The sequence below is a fragment of the Lepidochelys kempii genome, chromosome 9 (genome assembly GCF_965140265.1).
Source record: "Lepidochelys kempii isolate rLepKem1 chromosome 9, rLepKem1.hap2, whole genome shotgun sequence".
Lineage (NCBI taxonomy): Eukaryota > Metazoa > Chordata > Testudines > Cheloniidae > Lepidochelys > Lepidochelys kempii.
Genome location: NC_133264.1, coordinates 31,991,790 through 32,013,809, shown reverse-complemented (window position 1 = coordinate 32,013,809; position 22,020 = coordinate 31,991,790). Strand labels below are relative to the sequence as shown.

Sequence of the window (22,020 nt, the reverse complement as noted above, 5' to 3'; positions counted from 1 at the left end):
AACATGAAAATAAATGCTATTTTCTACTCACTGTTAAATGTGTAGCTTTATGTTTCAACTAATCGTGTCAGTAGATGTATGCCATAACACTCACAGGATGAGCAATGCAGCTGCATTGATGTTGCTGTTGAGTGCTTAACTTTTTCTAGTTTTTTGTGATTTTAATTGTGCAATCTGAATATTGCATTTAAATAGGATTTTTGTACTTTTGCATTTAATTATAAATTTCCTTTTCATTAAAATGTCATTCATTGGAATTTACTTTGTGTAATACACACCAGAACTAACTTAAAATAAAGTTAAGGCTACAGCACACTGAAATTAAAATAAGAATATTTACAGTTGAATAAAATATACTATATATACTCCAACATCTAGGATAAAGATGTTCTCTTAATGTAAAATGTAGTCCTTGACATGTGCATTTAATCTTAAAAGGAATTGATATGATGCCTAGCTAAAGCATGAATATTTCATTAGATCAGATTAGCTTTCGAACAGATCCAGTGGCAAACACCATGTCTGGCATTACAGGGTTCTTGTGTTCAGAATTGATTGACTCTGAGATAAAATGCATACTGGGTTACACCAAAAGAGAAACTTAAGTTCATCCATATTGCTGAGTAAGGATACAGTTAGGCACTTGTTTAACTTTAAGCACATACCTAAGTGCTTTGCTGAATTGGGGCCTGTGAGAAGGCAATCTGCCCCAACACTAGGGCAATACCTGCTGGTACATTAGACAAAGCAAGCTATAACATTGACTTGTGTGCTACTCCCTGATTTTCCTGTGCACTTCAGATAGTGCTGCTTTGGTTCACATTTCCAGAGTTTCCTTCACGTGCATGAGGGCTAGATGCATGATTTTTTTTTTACAGTGAAAGCTGAGATTCTGTAATACAGTTCTATAGCAGTTTGGATACTGTGGTACCAGAACCATGGAATACAGAGGGCTTTGGGCAAAGATAGCGGAAAACAAATGCTCTCCTAGTGGGAGAAGTTGGGCTCTGGGTTTGCCCCAACCCCCAGAACAGCAGTTAAGAAAGGACAAAAAGTAGACTTTCCCCTCCCAGCAACTGAAAGGGGGGAGGAGGGAGGAGAGTAGAGGACAGGAGTGTGAGGAAAGATAGTGGAGCGCCTGCCATTCCAGCAGCCAGGAGGTGCATGGTGCTCTGACCTGTCTCTGTTAGCAGACTGATTAGTAGGTGTCTGGCATATCTCTTGAGCCTTTGGGCCAGATCCTCCAAAGATGGTGCAGGGAGGCCAGATTAAATCTGCTCCATAGAAGGGACTAACCCCAAACTGCCACTCTCCTGCAATACACACACCTTTCCCAAAGGGTCGGGTCCAATGGAAGGGGTATCTCCAGCTTCCAATCAACTAGCATGTACGCTGTTATCAGCCCCCACCCCTGAGTTTGCTGTAAATAAAAAAAAAAAAAATCCTGCCTTGTGCTAGAAGGATTCCTGTTGCAGAGGCTGCATCTGCTAGTTTACCTGCTCCTGACTGCTGTGCTAGCTGCTTCCACCAAGGACAGGACTAAGTCCTTAGGGCATCACAATGACTTTTGGGGTGGGAGGAGAACCCCTCCTCCCCAAGGCTTCTCTCTATACACAAATTTGACTAACCACACATTGTTCCAGCACCCTTCCTAGAATATATAATCTGAAGATTAAAATTCTGTACCAAATGTCCTTTATTCTCCCGGATAGCGTGCTTGTAGGTAACTCCTAAGGCTGTCTGTAAGAGAATTGGTATCACAGGGGGGGAAAAAATGACTTTTATATTTCCTGTTTGATATCAAGACAATGATGGATCAGCTAATGGTTACAATGTAGTGGTGAGATATCAAATGCCAGTAAACTAGTCACCAAAAAATGACTATATTTCTTTCCCATCCTGATGACAGTTAGGCTGAAGCACCTCAAGAGTTTTTTTTTTCTTCTGTTACTTCAAAAGTCAAATATTATGTCCAAGACCTGATCCAAAGTCCACTGGAGTCAATGGGAAGGGCCCTAAATGACAGCTGTGAAATACAGCCTTCTGATTTCTTAGTCCTTCATTGACTATTTGCTAGGTGGCAGTGGAATTTTTTGCAATAGTTAAATATTTTAAATCCTTGCCATGTTTCAGAGGGTGAAATTACACAAATGACAGGCTTTGCAATGGGAGATCTAAAGATGTTTTGTAGAATTCTCTAAGGGTATGTTTTCACTGCATCTGGGAGGGAGCCTCCCAGCCTGGATAGATAGACTCTTTTTAGCATGCTAAAAATAGCACTGTGGACATTGTGGCTCAGGCTGTCGCGCAGGCTCTTCAGCTCCAGCCATTGTGTCCACACTATTTTCAGCCTGCTAGCTTGAGCCCCGTTGTGTTGCACTGTCTGTGTGGGCAGGGAGGCTTGCTTCCACCTACAGCATACATGTATCCTGAGAACTCCCACAAAGCTCAACAAAAAGTTCCCAGCTTGTATTTGATGGTACCCTTTACATACACAATGCATAGTAGATACATACTTAGGTTTCAGAGTAACAGCCGTGTTAGTCTGTATTCGCAAAAAGAAAAGGAGTACTTGTGGCACCTTAGAGACTAACCAATTTATTTGAGCATGAGCTTTTGTGAGCTACAGCTCACTTCATCAGATGCATACCGTGGAAACTGCAGCAGACTTTATATATACACAGAGAATATGAAACAATACCTCCTCCCACCCCACTGTCCTGCTGGTAATAGCTTATCTAAAGTGATCATCAGGTTGGGCCATTTCCAGCACAAATCCAGGTTTTCTCACCCTCCACCCCCCCCACACAAATTCACTCTCCTGCTGGTGATAGCCCATCCAAAGTGACAACTCTTTACTTTATACTTAGGTTTGTATTTGAAGACTATGGGCCTATTCCAATGTCCATTTAAGTTAATGGAAAGCTTCCAATTGACTAAAATGGACTTTCCATCAGGCCCATGAACTCTGTGATCTTTAACGCAAGGCAGTGTATGCAATTATCTTGGATGACAACACATTTCCAGTGCATTTTGAGGTACAAGGGTGAAAGCAGATATCTAATGCAACTACATTTTGAGTGTTATTGCTTTGGGTCCTGATTCAGCAAGGTATTTAATATCTAACTTTAAGACCAGTAGTTCTGTTGTCTTCAGTGAAACGACTTACGTGCTTAGTTAGGCACACGCTTAAGTATCTTGTTGAATCGGACTCTTTATGATGTGGATTGTTACCTTGCTTTATATAATAAGTTACCTAATGAGTTCTAACCACTGCAGTTATATCAGAAATCAGCACAGATGCTACATTTGTTCACCAATCAGAATGATCTTTTCTATGTGAATATTATGTCTCAGTGCTTTTGTGTTCAGGTCTATTTTTTCATTAATATATCCAGAAGGAGAATTTCTTGGACTATTCACCTAACATTCTAAGAGAAATATTGCTGAGTGGGAGACGTTTCACTGCAATTTCTTTGGTGCTGACAGTGTTCATCTTAGAATCTTCAATTTGTTCAGCTTTGTAGAAATTCCATAAAATTAAATATTCAGTAAACAAGTGGAAGAAAACCTGAGAGAGATGAAAAAATCCAGAGGAACCAAGATAAAACAGCAAAGAAGGACTAAAAATCTATGTAAATGCATATGGATGATCATACATATAAGTGAAAATACATAAACTAGATGTTCATGGAATTTCTAAAAGACATGGGCTAAATTCAGGTAATCACTTTTGTGTTTGAAAAGATCTATTGATTTTTAAACTGAATGCAAAGGGAAACAATTGCATTTTATTTAATACAGAACAGGATGCTTCACAGTAGGTGTAACTGAGAAAGCTACTGTGTGTTGATGGAAAACAGATAAACCTTTAATGCAGCTTTTGAAGAAAGGTAATATGCCAAATGCCAAATCCATACCTACAGAGTATAGGATTGTGCCATAAATCAGACTTTATTAGAAAGCTGACAGCGTCCTCGCTCTCAAATGGCATTTCACTTAATTGTAAAACTATCTCACCCAGCACATTTATTAACATCTTTAACTTAAAAGATTAAATCAATTTGTTGAGTTGAACCACCAACATTCTGGTTGTATTAAATAACTGTTCATAATACAGTCAGAACTGTGCTAGCTACAATCCTTTAAATACAGTTGTTGCTAGCATTTCTAGGATGGGGTTCTCTGTAACATGGATTGACTAGTATAATTCTCAGAAAAGTAAAAAAGAACATGGAAAAGAATTGATTATCATCTTCTTTATATATTTGAAGATTGTTATCTTCTTTTCTCAAGACTAAACATGCCCAGTTTCTTTAATCTTTCCTCATAGGCCAGATTTTCTACACCTTTATCGCTCTTCTCTGGACTATCTCCAATTTGTCCACATCTTTCTTAAAATGTGATGCCCAAAGCTGGACACAATACTTCAGCTGAGGCCTAACCAGTCCAGTATAGAGCAGGACAATTACCTCATCTTATATACAACTCTGTTGTTAATACACTCCAGAATGTGATTAGCTTTTTTTTAAATCTGCATCATGTTGGGTCCTGTCCAATTTGTGATCTGTTATAAACCCCCAGATCCTTCTCTGCAGTAGTACTGCCTAGTCAGTTATTCCCCATTTTCTATTTGTGCATTTGATTTTTTTTCCTCCCTAAGTGTAATGCTTTGCACTTGCCTTTATTAAATTTCATCTTGTTGATTTCAGACCAATTCTTTAATTTACCAAGGTCCTTTTTGAATTGTAGTCCTGTCCTCCAAGTGCTTGCAGTCTCTCGCAGTTTGGTGTCATCTGAAAATTTTATAAGCATACTCTCCACTCCATTATCCAAATCATTAATAAAAATATTGAGTAGTATTGGACCCAGGACAGACCCTTGTGGGATCCCACTATATATATCCTCCCAGTTTGTCATTGATAACTACTCATTGAGTATTGTCTTTCAACTTGCTATGCGAACATCTTATAAGTAATTTAAACTAAACCACATTTCCCTAGTTTGTTTATGAGAGTATCTCTGGGACCGTGTCAAAAGCCCTATTAGACTCAAGATATATCACACACACAGCTTCCCCTCTAGCTACAAAGCCAGTAACCCTGTCAAAGAAGGAAATTAGGTTGATTTGGCATGATTTGTTCTTGACAAATCCATGCTGGCTATTACCCTATAACCCCTAGGTGCTTATAAATTAATTGATTTGATAATTTGTTCCAGTATCTTTCCAGGAATTGAGGTTAAACTGACTGGTCTATAATTTTCTGGGTTCTCTTTGTTTCCCTTTTAAAAGATAGGTACTGTTTGCCGTTCTCCAGTCCTCTGGTACCTCACTTGTCCTCTATGAGTTCTCAAAAGATAACGGCTTACAGGTCTGAGATTGCTTCGGCTAGTTCCTTAAGTATGCTAGAGTGAATTTTTTTCATCAGGCCCTGCCAACTTCAATGCATCTAACTTATCTAAATGGCTGTATCTTGTGTATTTCTGTTCCCAGCGGCCTCACACTAGCTTAGAGAAAGAAATGAACAAACCACACACATGCCTTTCTACAAGGAGTTCAGAAACAACTTTATAGCTCACACTTTTTTTTTGCTAAAAGTGCATAGTAATTATGTATACAGTAGTCAGCATCCAAGACTTTACAGAGAGCAAATTCCTCAAAAAACAAACACAATCCAATTGAAACGAAGATTCACACTGTTTTATTCAGTTGCATGCAGAGACCCTTAAGCAAGATATCTCCTTTATACTAAAATGTGCTTGAATCAGTAGCTGATAAAAAGATGCAACTGTCGCTGTATTTTTTTATGCCTCTCCATACTATTGACTCCCATTTGCAACTGCAAGCCTTAAGGCATTCACCTACAGCAGGAAGGTGCAACTGGAGGCTCCTTGAGATTTAAATATAGCCAGCAATGAAAAAGCTCCCAGGGAACTGGAAGTCTACTGGTGGTCTTTCCTCTTAAATAATTATGGGAACTTGCTCTCATTTGAGTCAATTGCTAAATTGCCATTGATTTCAGTGGAGCAGAGTAGGCCCTCCTTTAGCAAACTGTGAGGGGAAGAAATCATTTAGCTTCTTTCTACTTCAGCCCCAGCAGAAATAAACATATTGAAAGGAGGTCTGTATCTTTTGATCCATGTAAAACCTTCTTATCTTCTTACATCTCACCTGAGTATATAAAGGATGGTGCCCCACACTTCATACCCTTAGCTTTAAATTGTGCCTTAAAAGTTATGCAGCTGTACTGCTTGTAGCTGTGATTCTAGAGGATTTCTAGAGAGAAGGGCAAAATGGATGAAGAGACGGATCAGATGCGTTACGTTCAGTTTTGATGCATGTAAAGGGCAAGGCCTGAGTTGGCTGAAGTCATTGGGGTGTATGTATGTTAGATCGATCCAACAAATGAACAAAGTTTACTCTTCCCTAAATATTACTTATTTAATCAGGACTGGTGCAGCAGGTCTTTATCACTGAGATAAGAGTTAACAGAGTACAAAGGCCATGAGGCCAGATCCTACTCCCATTTACATCAATGGAAATCTTTCCCCATTGTCATCACAATAACTGGGAATAGGATCAAGCCCCAAATGAACAACCAGGACTCATGAATGCTAAAGGGCTGCTCTGTACAAATGAATCACTAGTCAGCATTTATAAAAGAAAAGCAAGCCTCTTTTGCTTTCCTCCCTGCTTCTCTGCTGACTCCTTTGCATTTAGTTGGCTTGTAAAAAGGTGTACCGTTCATTTGAGGCCTTCTGAGGTCCCCATCGAAGTCAGTGGGAGTTTTGCCATTGATCTCAAAGGGAGCAGAATCAGGCTCTTCTAGAGGTAGGACTATGAGGAGGATAGATAGGGTACACAGCCCACTTGTTTGTCCAGGAGTTCCTGATTTTAGAAAGAGCCATAGTCCTCTCTCAGGGAGATTAAAAGCCCCTTCGAATATGACATTCCTTGTGTCAATGAATATTACTTAGCACCTACAGAGTACTTTGCATTTTATTAAGCGCTTTACAAACATTAGCTAATCCTCAGAACACTCCTGTGAGGTAGGTAAGGTTTATTATTCCCATTTTACAGATGGGAGGAGCTCCTGGTTCTCAGGCCTCTCTTCAGACCACTTGATCATGTTGACTGTTACAGTCAATAAGACTTGCTGTGGCTATCTGGGTTATTACTGTATGCATTATTTGGTGCTATAAGGCATGTGGATGTCAACCCAATGACTTTAACCAGTCATGAAATGCAATAATTCCTTACAATTGCACAGCCTGGAATATTGTACTGCAATGGAATTTATACATAAAAATAAAGCAAACTATCAGATTCACACTTTCGTTGGGTACTGTTGACATAAACATGATAAATGAGGCTGAATTCAGCACAGACACAATGAGCGGGGAACTTTAAACAAATAATCAACTCTCACATGAGAAAACATAATAATGATTCTAGTTCTAACTGCCAAATCTCTCCCCTGGCATGCAGACTAGAACTCTGTGTATCCATACCCTTTCACCTTGTTTCCAGAGCTCAGATGCTAGCCTTGCTGTGAAACAGCTGTGAGCTGGCTCAGCATTCTAGATTCTAACATACAAATGGATACACAAGCTTCCCACGTGAAGAATTCCAGTATTGCCATAGCACTATAGGAGAGTTTCTACAGACCAGCTGTGTAACTCACAGGAGTAATTTCTACTCTAGTTCACATGCTACATGTAGTTGGGAAGCTTGTCATTCCTCATGGACATGTCACTACCTAAGCTACGGTGCTGGGCACACATTCATTACAAAATAATGTTGTGTACCAACATTCTGTGTAGCAGCAGCCCCACACGTGGTCTGTGCACACCTGCACAAGTGTGTCAGGATGGGGACCATTGCTGGGCCAAGAAAGGAAAAGCATATAGAAAGCATAGGTCATGCTTCTGAGCCCTAGACACCAGCCCTCCATGACTCCGTTCACAAAAGCTCTGAAAAGTACCCACTCTTCAGGACTGGAGCAGAAATCTTTCACTCTCTGCTCTCTATGCTAGGTGTGTGTTTTCTGGCAGGTGCCTATACAATGCCCTGCAAGATTTTGTCCCCTACAATGCCCCCCAGGCTCATAGCTATTAGAAAGCAGACCTGCTGTCTAAGCTCTAGACATGACTGTGGATGCACTGAATTCTCTTAGGTATGATTGCAAGCCTAGGAATGGTTCCTACTCCAATTTAAGCCAATAGGAGTTTTGCCATTCACTTCAATCAGAGCAGAAATGGGTCCCATAATTGAGGGTGGTTTATCCCACTGCTGGCCTCCCTAACTCAATTATATTTTGTCTATATTCATTAAAAACTGGCCATCAAATATATCAGATTGTGTTGTTATCCACATATGTGCCCTTCAACAAATAAATATAAACATTCAAGTAACAGCTCCCTAGAAATTCTGCAGAGAAATGTGGCAATTATCATTGTAACCATTTAATATTAATCTGCATTTAAAACAAAAAGATATTAGTTATAATTCTGGAAAGCTAGGCAGACCTACCTGTACTCACTCACCCTTTGATACATCCAGTGCATTGACAATATAGTAAATCAGAAAGCTGCATTTGCGATCAGCATTCATAAATCATTGAACAGATGGGCTTAGATGTTAAATACACCTCAAAACTTTGCTGAAATACAAATGTTCAGAATGAAGCCATGTCCTGAATATTACCTAGTGGTGCCTTATTGAGCACAAATCTATAAATCAGGTGGGATTTACAGCCACGATTTATGAATGGAAGTAAGATTCCAGTTATACTTGCAACCATAGATAATCCAAGCCCATGTACTGTTGTCTGTAATGGGGATATATATAGATGATCTCACATTGCCTAACTGCAAATATCAAATGTATTTTTACAAGTTAGCCATGGCCTTTTTGACATTGCTTCTCAAGATGCCCTCTACATTGTTACTGACAAGCACAAATAAAACTCATTATGTAATATGGTTTAAAGTCTTTCTCTACATTTGGATTATACTCTCAGCTGTTTCTGAGCTGTCTCTTAGCATTGAGAGTTGTTCTTCCTGGCCTTTCTGATTTCTCGTACGTTTCTTCATTACTGGTTGGATGCTGTAATGCCATCTCTTAAAAAAAATCTTTGAAAGAAATAATTTATTTTGAAGCTTGGATGAGCCATCTAACTAATAAAAATGTCTTCTTTTAATGCGGGTGAATCACACCTGAAACATCAACATTAATCTCAAACTCACTGTATATGTGCATAATATATGTAGATGTTCTAACAGTGTCATGGGTCAGATCCTGCAGTGGCTCCACACTCAGGACTCCCTTGGAAGTCGGGGAGTTTGGAACATGGTGCAGCTGCCTGAGCTGACTCTGTATTTATCTAAAAGATTTTCAAAACTTTTCAGTGTGAACCACATCTTTAATAGAGAGACTGGTCCTTGAGATAATCTCCCCTCCTACTGACTACTGTGCAGACCACCTCCTATCTTACTGGCAATTGAGTAACACCACTGGGGAAACTATAATCATTTACATGGATAAGTAATATCAGGAAAATGTTTAATGTAGTTTTAGCATCTTTTACTGCAGTTTAGCAGCTGGAAACAAGGAGACAGGCACATGGGACCAGCCTGCTCTCTACAGACCATCAATAAATACTCATGGACCACAGTTGCAGAACCACGGATTTACACAATTTAGTCACATGCTTCATGACTCCTCAAGTGGCTCTTTCACAAGTTGTGTGTTAGCAGACCCATGGCTGACAAAGAATGAATGTGATATATTTGTGTTGGGCCATATCCTATTAAATACTGTAGCTCGATAAAACCAAAACTACGATAATGTAAAAAATATGTAGGGAAATAAGGTGAAGTGTACCCCCTTTTCCCTCTATTATCCACCTCTTGGGTCATGAGAAAAACTGCATCTCATTGGGCCACAACATGCCTCAATAATCACCAGATGAATGTCATGGAATGGGGAAGGATGAATTCTCTGTCTTAAACAACCTCAAAAGTAGGCAGTGAAGAGGAGAATTTATCTATGGATTCAAGCAGCCCTAACTCATGATAGGCGTAATCCTCCTTGCCAGATTGAAACTCTCTCTGACTTCAGTGAAAGTTTTGGGTGCACAAAGACTGCCAACTGAGTCCTATCTGAAAAGAGTGGAAGAAGTCATTGGACCAACGGGTCTTAATGGAAGCCACACTGGAAAACGTCTGCTTCTGCTCAGGCACAAAGGACTCTAGTGATAAGCATTCTGGGAAATATGTGCAAAGGCATAAATGGGAGTTTAAATGCACCACTTCCATTGACTTTCAGTGGAAGTGGAGCATCTAAAGGGTTTTTGTGTCTTTGAAAATCTCCTTGTGTTATGAGAGCGGTGGTTTTTGGAGTGACCCAAGCCCTCCTCAATGCCAACTGGCAAGGGGGGTTACAATATTATTCTGATTCTGGTATGTACATTCTGGTTCACCAAAAAATGTTATGTGAGGTCTTAAACGAAAAGCTGGGTCACACTGCTCATTGTCATTGTTGTGAAATGTAGGTACAAATACTGTACTATGTAAGGAGTTCTGTATGTATACTGAAAATATGTTCTTAGAGTCTGTATTACAGCAGGGGTGGATAGAGGTTTCCTGTCAGACAAGGGATGTTTATTTATGTATTCTCTGTTGAAATGTAAATGAAGTATTTTGTCATTCACAAAAGTATTCACAAAAGTATTTTGTCATTCACAGTGGGTCTTCCATCACCTATCTAAGATGAATGCAGATGGTTATAAGAATTTCAGCAAGAAACTAACAGAGAAACACAGCAGGGGGAAGAGAAACTTATCTTCAGATATACTTCAAAGGTTTGCTGAACTATATTTGGGGAACAGAGTAGATACCCCACCATCCTGCATTTAGGAAGTAAATGGGCAGTGTGTTTACATTAATGAAAATGGGATCACAACCAGCCTTCACTGAAGATGTTGAAAAAGGCTTTGGGTGAGAAACTTCATTCGACAAGGAGGCTAAGACAATAGTTGAGTTTAGTCTCTAGAAAGTGTGTTATGATTTTGTTTTATATGTAACCTTTGTGTTTCCATTACCCTTATTCACCAGCTATTGAATCTCTGAAAATAAATTTATGGTTGTTTTTCACTATAAATATATCTCAGTGCTGTGGTATTAAGCAAGGTATTGATCCTGTGTTGAATCAGAAAAGTTGGTGTGTACACTGTTCTCTTGGGGGCAGAAGACCAGGTATTTCTGTGACATGGTATTTAGTGGATAAGGGGTTGGACATTACAAGGGAACACCTCAAAGGGTTTGGGGATTGGGCTGCACCTATTGTTAACCTGCAAGGTAAAGTAAGGGCTGGTATAGCCCAGAAAAAAGTACTTGTGTGGCTAACAGGCTGGTGGTGTCAAGGAGCTAACACCCAGTTAAGCACAAGCAAGTTTCCCTCTCTCTGGAGGCAGGAGGATAATAAGGTGACTCTGTCCTGGGTACCTTGAGAACCATCACAGGAGCTCCCTCTATATATGACAGTCACTGATGCATTCAGCCTTCAAAATCATGTTTGTGTGAAGACTCCAACCTCAAATTAAGGGCCTGATCCTGCAATCCCTACTCAACCACAACACCCTTTGATGACAATGGGAGTTTTTTCCTAAATCAGGACTACAAGATTGGGCCCCAAATACTTAATTAGGGCTTGATGCATCATATCTTAAAACAAATGTATAGGCAGAAATGTATTTCCACAGGTAGAGACGAATCTGCCCTGTATAATGAGTAGTTAAGTTATTGTGCAATATAAGACTAGAGTTCCAGTAAGTAGCGACATCATACATTTTTAAAATGGAGCATAACAAGTAGTTTGCCACCTGAACTTTGACCGTAATTTCCTTGTATTATATTATTGCATGCTTGTTGTTTGTCCAGTCATATAACCTTAAAATATTTCTGTTTAAAACCCCATCCATTTATAATCTACAAAATCTTTATTAGTATCAATAGTATGTTGTTAATAATTAAGTCATCCCTTTGCTGATAATACCTGGGTTACTGTGCAAAGACACTGCAAATTTGTATTTTTTTAAAAATCTATTCATGGGTGTTGTTAACCTGTAAACTGGAAGAGTCACCCAATTAAAACTTTTGGCCTCTGAAACATCCACAGCACAGCCACTTAGGTAGGGCTTTAAAATGTCCAGCTGCCGCAGAGGTAAACTGAATTATGAAGCAGCAGGGGAAGGATGTCAAAATATAAAACTGAGTACTTATCTAGAGCCAGATTCTGCCTCCTATAACGCATTCAGTAGTTCCTATGCATCTTCTGTAGTATCTTATTCTATAGTAATCTAAGGTGACAGAATCTGGCCCCAACTAACTAAAGAGCAGAAAAAGAGGGGAAGCAGAAATCAGGTTAATATACTTAATAACTTTAAAAAATAAATCAGATGTTGTTGGATTAGGGTCTTGAGGGTGAAATCATGTTCTCAGCTCCACGAACCTCCTATTGAAGTCAATGGGAGCTTTGTGTGAGTAGGAAATTAGGTTTTGGTTCTCCGGGCTTGATCCTCTTCTGGTCCAATGACTTCAATGGAACTGTGCCAATTTACACCAGCTAAGAATCTGGCTCTGTATTTCTATTTTGCCTTGGAATGACTATACCAACCATTCAAGCTTCAGTCACACAAAATGACCAAAATCCCTTGATCAAGTTATAGCTCCCTAATAGTTCACAGTTGTTGTTTACCTTTCTCTCTAAAATCTTAGCTGTAGCTTGGTTGCCACAAAGGCAATAACACTAGGGGGAAAAAAACTATGGACAGCTGTCAACTTGTTTGCATTTAAAATCCAGTTCCAGTGCATGTGACCTCAAAGGGCTATTACAGTAGTACAGAAGAAGAACTTCAGTGCATAATCTGCTAGGGAATTCCACATAGGATTTGATTAAAAATCTGTGTGTATAATCCTGATGCCGGTGCATATATTGCTGATTTAAATAATCTCCTAAACAGTCTAGAGTTAGTAAAGGGGCCTTCACAGTTCATGCATTCTTTTTTTCTAGTAGATTTAACAGTAGTGCTAAATGGTTTTACCTTGTGTCCTAAACAATCTCCTAAACAGTCTAGAGTTAGTAAAGGGGCCTTCACAGTTCATGCATTTTTTTTCCTAGCAAATTAAACAGTAGTGCTAAATGGTTTCACCTTGTGTCCTAAACAACAATGTAGGAGTAGTTATAAACAATAGTGCTTGATTTCTTCCCTTGGGAACCTAGTTGTTTTAAGAGTAATAGTAGTATTCTAGCAGTTCAGTGACTGACAGGAGGAAACAACCACTTTCAATAGAAAGGTACCAGGCTCCTTTGTAGATTTCATTTAAATTTTGCAGCATCCTCTAAAAAGAATAAGAACAGGAATCACAATAGGAATAAATATACCTGGCCACTTAGTCCTGTTTGCAGAGATCTGCAACGTTCAAAAATTTCCTTATGACCATTCCCAGGCAAAGCATTAAGAGCAGCATATATCCAATGGTGCCTAGGAAGGTAGGGGAGGCAGGTGGGGATTTGAGGAACTGCAACAGCCCTTCTTCTAGATAGTACATCTGGTCATAGATGCTGAGGAAGGTGAAGATGTGGAAGAGCTGGTGGCTGTGCCCGATGATGTCAAACAGCCCCGGCTGGATCCTCTCGGGGATCTTGCTGACGTTGAAGAAGGCGGCCACCAGGAGCCAGAAGTAGCGCCTGTAGAAGTAGACGAAGAGGGTGGGGTTCTGCCCCCGCAGATCGAAGAGGAAGCTCTCCAGCATGATGGGGCAGGCCATGCTGAGGGGCATGGCGAAGACGAAGGTCCGGATGGCGAAGGGGTAGGCGCACCACTCGGAGCGGCTCTTGCAGCACGCCACGGTGCAGGTGACGGCCAGCACAAAGGCCACCGGCAGCACCAGGGCGCTGTAGAGGGCGATGGGGAGGCTGCAGTCCAGCTGCCAGCCCAGGCGCTGCTGCAGGTAGCGGCTCATGGCCCGCGCGTCCAGCAGGCGCAGGCCGGGCAGCAGGTAGTAGGAATAAGCCACGGTGCTGGCGAAGCCGTAGTAGCTGATGGAGGCGTAGTCCAGGTAGAAGAAGGCGGCGCGCAGGCGCAGCGAGAGGCAGCTGAACACATGGGCCGTGCAGCTCATGGCAAACGTGAGCAGGACGCCCGAGGCGTAGCACCAGAGGGGCAGCAGGAAGGGGTGGTGGAAGGGCAGCTCGCCGGCCCCGCTCAGGAAGAAGAGCCGGCAGAACTTGCTCAGGAAGAGGAGCAGGGGGATGAAGTGGGTCCAGAAGTTGAGCGTCTCGTTGGTGGGCTGCAGCACCGAGGCCAGGCACTCCTGGGCGCTGCAGTGCAGCCGCCGGTAGCCCGACAGGATGAAGCACTCCACGAAGTCATCGGGCACCTCGTCCCAGCGCAGTAGGGGGGCAGAGGGAGGAGGGGGAGGCGCCTGGTCCTTGGCTGCCCGGCCTCCAGGCATGGTGCCCCCCTCCCCAGCCCCCTCGGCCAGCCGCGGCGCTGCTCCGCTGCGGGGGTGGCGGCGGGGGCGCGGTGGGGGGAGGAGAGGGCGCCTTTGGGGCCCCGGAGCCGCAGCCGCCGAGCCGGAGCGGGGCTGGTGATGTAAGCCGGCGAAGGAAAAGCCGCTTTCCCCGCCGCCGCCGGAGGAGGAATTGCAGTGGATTTGTGCTTCTCCTCCTCCTCCTCCTCCTCCCCCCCAGCATCGCTCATTGCAGCAGCGGCAGCATCGCCCCAGCCGACGCGCGGAGGCAGCTCCTCCTGCAGACGAGCCCAGCCTCGCGGTAATTCAGCCCCTGCCGCTGGAGGAGACCGAGACCCTGCCCGGCTGGGGGCCCCGAGTCCCCCCGGGAGAACGCGATGCCTGCTCCTGCTCGGTGCACGCCTCCCCCGCCGTGCCGGTTAATGATTGATGCGCTGTGAGCGCAGGCGGCGGGTTCCCCCGGCTTGGGCGGGGGGAGCCATTGATTTGTAAGGCCTGGGACAGTTCGCCTACCCCGCCCCCGTCTCTGAACACCCGATACACTGTCAGCCGGGGGATGAATTTTCCACTCCTCTCCGCGGTGCTGTGGTTTGCATGTCACTGTCATCACGGTCTCTCTCCCTCGGCTCCCTGTCGCGTCCTTCTAGGCAATTCACAAGGCAGCCACTTTGGGGAAGGGAGGTTAAGGGGAGGACGGTTTGGGGAGAAATACACAATAGGTGCTTTGAAACGGGCACGCTATTGTATTGTCTTTTTTTAAATTGGCCACATTGGAGTATAACCGACACAAGTGGAACATTAAAAAACCTTACACATTTTAGTGTGTTAAATGCACAGTCATACTAAATGCATCAGATCTGACGCATAAGAAGCCCTGACAACAGTAAGGAGGGGGCCCACTGGGAGAGAAGAGACAGCAATGCCAAAATCGGGAACCGCTGACCAAACAAAACAAAGACCTGGCAACCCCCTTCCCGTCCCCTAGGCGAGCTACCTGGTTAAACTTTAATTCATTTGATCTTTACACTCTATATTTCAATGAATACATCAAAGAACCATGCTGGCCATGTTTTCTTTTGGTGACATTGTACTATGGAAAGGACACCAATCTATGTAAAAGACTTGCGGTGAAATCTTTATTCTGCATGCCTGGGAAGAACATATATATATATACTGTACTTATGGTATGTAATGTGAACAGGAGCTTTCTGCATGCTGTGGGATAGTGAGAATCTGCAATTGGCTTGACAGCCGAGGCTCTGGATTGATCCTTAGATAAATCCTACATTTATCAACCATACAGTTATGTAATTGGTACAGTTACATAATCAGAATGTTAAAAGTGATAGAGAAAAATGCACTGTAAACATGTAACTACACTGAAAGGTAGTAAATATAAGACAGTACAGAAAGTTCGGTAAGGGGCTGCAGGCTCAGGGTCGTGGTCAAATGAATAGGATGTTCTTTGCTGTTCTGGTGTGTTTCCCCTTTTTGTTTGTAATTTGAACAAATCTTTCAAAAACACTTGGCAACTGTAGACCATTCTAAAATAATGTCTTTATCACATTGTAATACATAAAGAACAAATTTTCTACATTGTAATCATGTATAGTCATGGTCCTTTTTATATAATCTCTTAACATATTTCAGGTCCCTCCCATAGTCTTCAGGTCTTCCCCTGGTCTTCTTTTCTCAAAACTCAACATGCCCAATTGTTTTAACCATTCCTCAGAGGTCAGGACAGGTTTTCTAAACCCTTTATCATTTTTGTTGCTGTCCTCTGGAGTCTCTCCAGTTTGTCCACATCTTTCCTAAAGTGTAGCACTCAGTATTGAATACAGTGCTCCAGCTGAGACCTCACTAGTGCAGAGTAGAGCTGGGACAGTTATCTCCTGTGTCTTTCACTCCTGTTAATACACCCTAGAATGATATTAGCCTTTTTCACTGATGCTCACATTGTTGACTCATATTCAATTTGTGATTCACAATAAACCCCAGATCCTTTTCAGGAGTATTATCACCTAGCCTTTTATTCTCCGTTTTGTAGTTTTGCATTTGATTTTTCCTTCCTAAGTGAAGTACTTTACGCTTGTTTTTATTTAATTTCATCTTGTTGGTTTCAGATCAGTCCTCTTCCCTTTTTGTTCACTCCTCATTTCTGTTTTTCTTCAGCAGAACCTCTAGGGTATATATTCTATCCTGATATATTCTGTGCATCCCTATTGACTTAATAGTGTAAGTCTGGGCAGAATTTGACTTTACTACAGTAAGGTTAGATCTAAATTCCTACCCAGACTTTCCTTCCTATCTGTTTCCACACTGACATCAATGTTAGATCTAACTACCTGGAAGATCAATTAACTATTCACAACCAGCCAAAATGGCCACACAGGGCTACTGCAGCTGGTTAACCTCAGACTCAGATTGAGTTAAGAGAATATTTGGTGGTAGGACCCTGACACTGAACCTCCTTACTAAAGCAGAAGCAGAGTCCAGACATAAGCACACTTGGCTCAGAATTCCATACCCACTTGTTTTGTAATGCCTTCCACTAGGAATGTCTTCTCTCTTCTGTACAGTATTTTTAAAATTAAAATGGCAAGTAATTCTTTCCTAGCCAGCATTCAGTGGAAATAAGGGATACAAGGAGAGTAAGAAAGAGAGAAGAAGAAAAAGCGAGGGGAAAAAAAAGTAATTTAGATTCACGGAGACAAAGTTCTTAGAGTTTCCTTTGTGATGTTATAGGTGAAAGTCTTTCCTGTGGAGAAGGCCAGTGCACCTCTTGTGCCCTCAAAATAGGGTTTAAATGGGACTTAAAGTGATGCACAGGCTTTGTTCTGTCCTTCTCCCAGGGGGTATGTTTTATCCTATTAGTACTACCTAAACATTTGTGCCTGGTTCTTATATACAACAGTGAGAAGCAAAACGGAAACAGCTAACAGAGGTACCTATCTTCTAAGACAGTTTTTGAGAGTGACACATGCTGATCCATTATCCCATTATTGTTAGATGTACAACTCAGCTATTTATTCAAGTTCATCTATTTTTTTCTCCCAAAAGAAATAATGAATTTACCATCCTCTTGGGGACTTATTTAGCTAATACATCACAAAAATATCACTTATAACAGTCTGATTGGATCTGTGTATACTGAAAATTGAAAGGAGATTAAGGACCCAATCTTGCACTGCACAGAGATGTTACTTCTGTAGGAGTTGTGAGTGCTAAGGAATGCAGGGTCAGACTCTACCAGTACCCTTTCCAAGAGTCTGATAGCAGCAGCCTTTATGTGCACACCTCCTTGGTGTGGCATAGGGGGATCCTACACATTTTTCTCAGTGGGCAATATTCTTAGGTAGTTAGAAGATAGTTTTTTTTCTTGAGTAAACATCTGTGCTGATGTTTAATCATACAAATATGCATCATTCTGATAATTTGGTTACTGGGGCCTCTCCTGATTTCTGCTCTTATCCCTTGTCATGTCCATATCAACTCCTTAAACGGCTATCCTGACAGATTTCAGAGTAACAGCCGTGTTAGTCTGTATTTGCAAAAAGAAAAGGAGTACTTGTGGCACCTTAGAGACTAACCAATTTATTTGAGCATAAGCTTTCGTGAGCTACAGATGAAGTGAGCTGTAGCTCACGAAAGCTTATGCTCAAATAAATTGGTTAGTCTCTAAGGTGCCACAAGTACTTCTTTTCTTTTTATCCTGACAGATAATTTTACAGTGAAGTGATTATTATCTTTCATAATAAATCAGTACCCAAAATGATTTAATTTAGGAACCAGGATAACTTGCCTCCCCAGAGTTCTTTTTAGACTGAATAGACAGGAATCCTTGCATAATTTTCAGTTTTATCTCTCTGGTGTGACTAATTACACAGACTTTATAAACAGATTGTTGTTATGACACAAATAAAATGTGAACATGGGTCTCTTGGACCATGGATGTTCCAAGATGCCACATGCACCTAAAGGCCATTTTTTAGTTCAAGCTTAGAAAAGACAGACATTATAAAGGGAGTGAAATGACTGAGATAATTAAGGTTGCATGATAGTTTTCATTCTAATCCCTTACATTCAGGAACTTTTAAGTTTCTGACCATTTCATCTTCTGAGTTGAGTTTTTCCAGGCTTGGTCTGTGCCTGAAGTTAATTTTTCTTTTAAAAGTTTGAAATGGTTGCATTAATTATGGCTGCAAGCAGACTGGAAAATATACTTTTTACATTCTAAAAAGATTAAAAATCATGTAGTGGTTTTTTTGAACAGCTCACCAGAATGGCTGGGATAGAAATTTGATGGGGAAATAGCCTACTCCCAGGACAAATATTATGGTGAAATTAGGTTTGTTTTGACTGAGCTATGAGTTTTTTAAAATGGCAGTAGATTTGTATGTGCTTTCTTGCTCTAGGACCCAGTTCTGTCACCCTAACTAATAATGAGCCCAATCCATTCCTCCCAGAGGAGAATACTGCTTGTCCACATTTAGGGTGGCAAAACTTTTGGTGGCATGAGCTTAACCCAATTGGCTCTCTCTTATGTGCCTCTCCTTGTGATGCAGATGCTTTGGACATAGGCATAGGTTATTGGGAGCGGACTGCTACTGGACCCCAGGAATGGATGATAAGTGCTCTCAAAATATTACTGCCTGCTTCTTCCCTCGAGAAACTACCTATAATGGAAGAGCAGAAATCAGGAGAGGCCCCAGAAGCTTACCTAATTTGAAAAAAAAATGCTGACAGCTCTCTCTGATTCATTACCCCAGACAGAAGAGAATGGGATTATCACTTCCCATTATCAGGGACCTGAATTAGTACAGAGCACTTATGCAGGACTAAATTCTCAGACAAAAATGACCATGGGGGCTGTGGCTATAGAACACCTAACCTGGAATGAACTAGTTGCAAAAATCAAACAGGCAGGGGATTTGCTGTGAGAGACTGGCATCTTAAAAAGATAAATCAGCAAAAAGACTACCTCAGAGCCAGTACACGCGATCACATTTGTGAATAATGTTCCTCACTCTGCCAGTCGCCTTCCCAATGATAATCCCCCTATTTCCCACAACCCTGGGCAGCGCTGACCCAAGGAGACTCTTAGGAACATCATTTGGTTCTTCAACCTCAGACTTTCTGAAGGAGGGTCAAATCCACTTAAGAAGGCATGAATATCTCTCACATAGCACCTGTATGCTCCCTTGATTGGAACTAGCCATAAGGGTTGGGATGAATGGGTAAGAATGTGGCAAGGGGTCGACCAAGTAAGTAGAGTAAAAAGGGAATTAAGTGATTGGATTGAACCTATAGGAACAGGAATCACTTTAGTTGATGCTGCAAACATAGAAGTTCTGGCTAATAAACTATCATATACCACCAAAAATATAGGAAAGATGGGAACCCCATTAACAGCATCTTTGAAACAGTTAAGTGAGGAACAGCAAGCAGTTAATAAGTAAAGTATTTCCTGGGTGGGAAAGACTCATAGAAAAAGATTAAGAGTTAAGAGTTAACACTTCATACAATCACCACCAGCAAAGCTTGCAGTTATTCTTGAGAACTGTGACAGGCAAAGAAATTAGAGTAATCCACCCAGTAGTCTCACTGGAATTACAGATTAATGATAACTCAGTAATGTATTCCAGAGATCCTAACACTTGGGCTTGGCAGAAGGATAATGTGTGGAACACAGTAAATGTAAAGGGTTTAGGAGAAAAGAAGGTTTGGGCTATATCTGTGAAGACCAAGCATTGGAGGAACATGATGAATGATTCTTCCCACAACCTGGGAATAAGTCTCACTGTTCCTTCGATGTTATCCAGGAAGAGGGGTCTGTTATTGTCTATGTTGGTAAAGCATGTGTGTGTGTAAGAACGAGAGGTAATATTGTATTGATTAATGGACATTGGATTCAACCCATGTGCCTCATGTTAATCACTGTTTCTGTAATGTAACCACTATTGTTAGCTGTGATATTACGTTTACTGTGCCTATATGGACTGTACAACATTTGAAAGCCTATCCTGAGCTCTACAAGGAGGTTTCCCCCATTTCTCTGGGGATGGGTCTCACTGCCATTAAGGGACTATTAACTCATCCCACCTTAGAAACTGAGCTGCAGAAGCTCCAAACTTTGGGGGAAAATGGCAAACTTGAGATTCAGCACCACAACCAGGAGATCTCTAGGCTAGCAGTTACAGTTAAAAACAGAGGCCATCACTCCTGGTGGGAGCCTTTGTTTGGGTGGAGCCACAGTGCAACAGATCTTTTGAATATCATGCTTCACTCCATTGTGGTGATCATTGGTTTCCAAATTATACTAGCAATTGGTCTGGTTCTACTGGTTTGCTGGATCCAGCGACTGATGCGGCAGCTGCAATGGATTGAAGATGAGACCTGGAACAACGGAGTAAGGATATGATGGGGATACTCGCTCAGTGCAAGCACCCCATCAATGGGGGGACTCGTTACCTATCAGCTCTGTGTCATTGTGTTTGACTCACAAAAGACCTTTCCCTCCACCCCCCACGCAGCCTCTGCTTGAACCAAAACTGATCAGAAGAAAGACTTATAAAAAGCAATGAAAAGGCAGTGGGAGACACAACTAAACCCCTGGGACAAGGTGACAAGATTAAGGAAACTCCCCTAGCCTCATTTGCATTGAAGATGGAACAGGGAGGCATCTCCAGTAGCATACAGAATGGAGAACAGAGATTCCAAGGCAAGAACCGCATGGAACTCTGGGAGGAGAAAAGCAGGGAAGCACTGCATGATGGGGGATCTCTGCTCCAGATATTATTGAACCCATGCCTGTACATACCAAGCTCAGTAGTTATCAGACCAATTCTAGTAATAAATCCTTTATTGGTAACCAAAATAGTGAAACTCCCTAATTGCATGGTGAGCTCCCTCCAAGGAACACCGCTCATAGCGTGGAATGATCAGTTCCTATTGTCTAGCCTGCACAAAACAACTTTGGTATATTCCCTTGAGCCACCAGTTTACCCATAAAGAAATCTAGTGTTCTCCCTTGAACCATTGTTGTTTCCCTACAAAAACCCCTACCCATGCTCAAGTAAGTGTTCTGATGGCTGGATCCAAAATCTGCATCAGTTCCATGGGGACATCATCTTCTCCTGACTGATTGTACTGGGGGCTCTGCTTGTCTCCAGCACTCCGGCCTCTCAGCTACCACCACCACCATCTGAGACTCCTGATCGATTCAAGCTTCCTGGAGTGGTGAGAACCCATCTCTCTCTCTCTCTCTCTCTCCTCTTCTCCCCCACCCCAACCTGTGGGTGTTTTTTGGCTTCCTTATTCGCTCTGCAGCAACGCTTCTTGTACCTAAACTAAAAGAACCCTGCAGTGCCCAAAAATTGATTCAAGCTTCACGGAGTGGTGAGAACTCAGCTCTTTCTCTAGGTATAGACTTCTGACCCTGACTTGTGTGATCAATTATAGTTTTCTAAAGCTGACTTTTAT

General features: G+C 41.8%; 1 protein-coding gene across 1 annotated transcript; it reads right to left on the bottom strand.

Moving 5' to 3' along the window:
- Positions 1-6,982: 6,982 nt before the first annotated feature.
- On the bottom strand, positions 6,983-14,780 carry PAQR9 (progestin and adipoQ receptor family member 9). Its single transcript, XM_073359768.1, has one exon. The coding sequence runs from the start codon at positions 14,518-14,520 to the stop codon at positions 13,456-13,458; it is 1,065 nt and encodes a 354-aa protein (XP_073215869.1). The 5' UTR covers positions 14,521-14,780; the 3' UTR covers positions 6,983-13,455.
- Between the last annotated feature and the right edge of the window lie 7,240 nt (positions 14,781-22,020).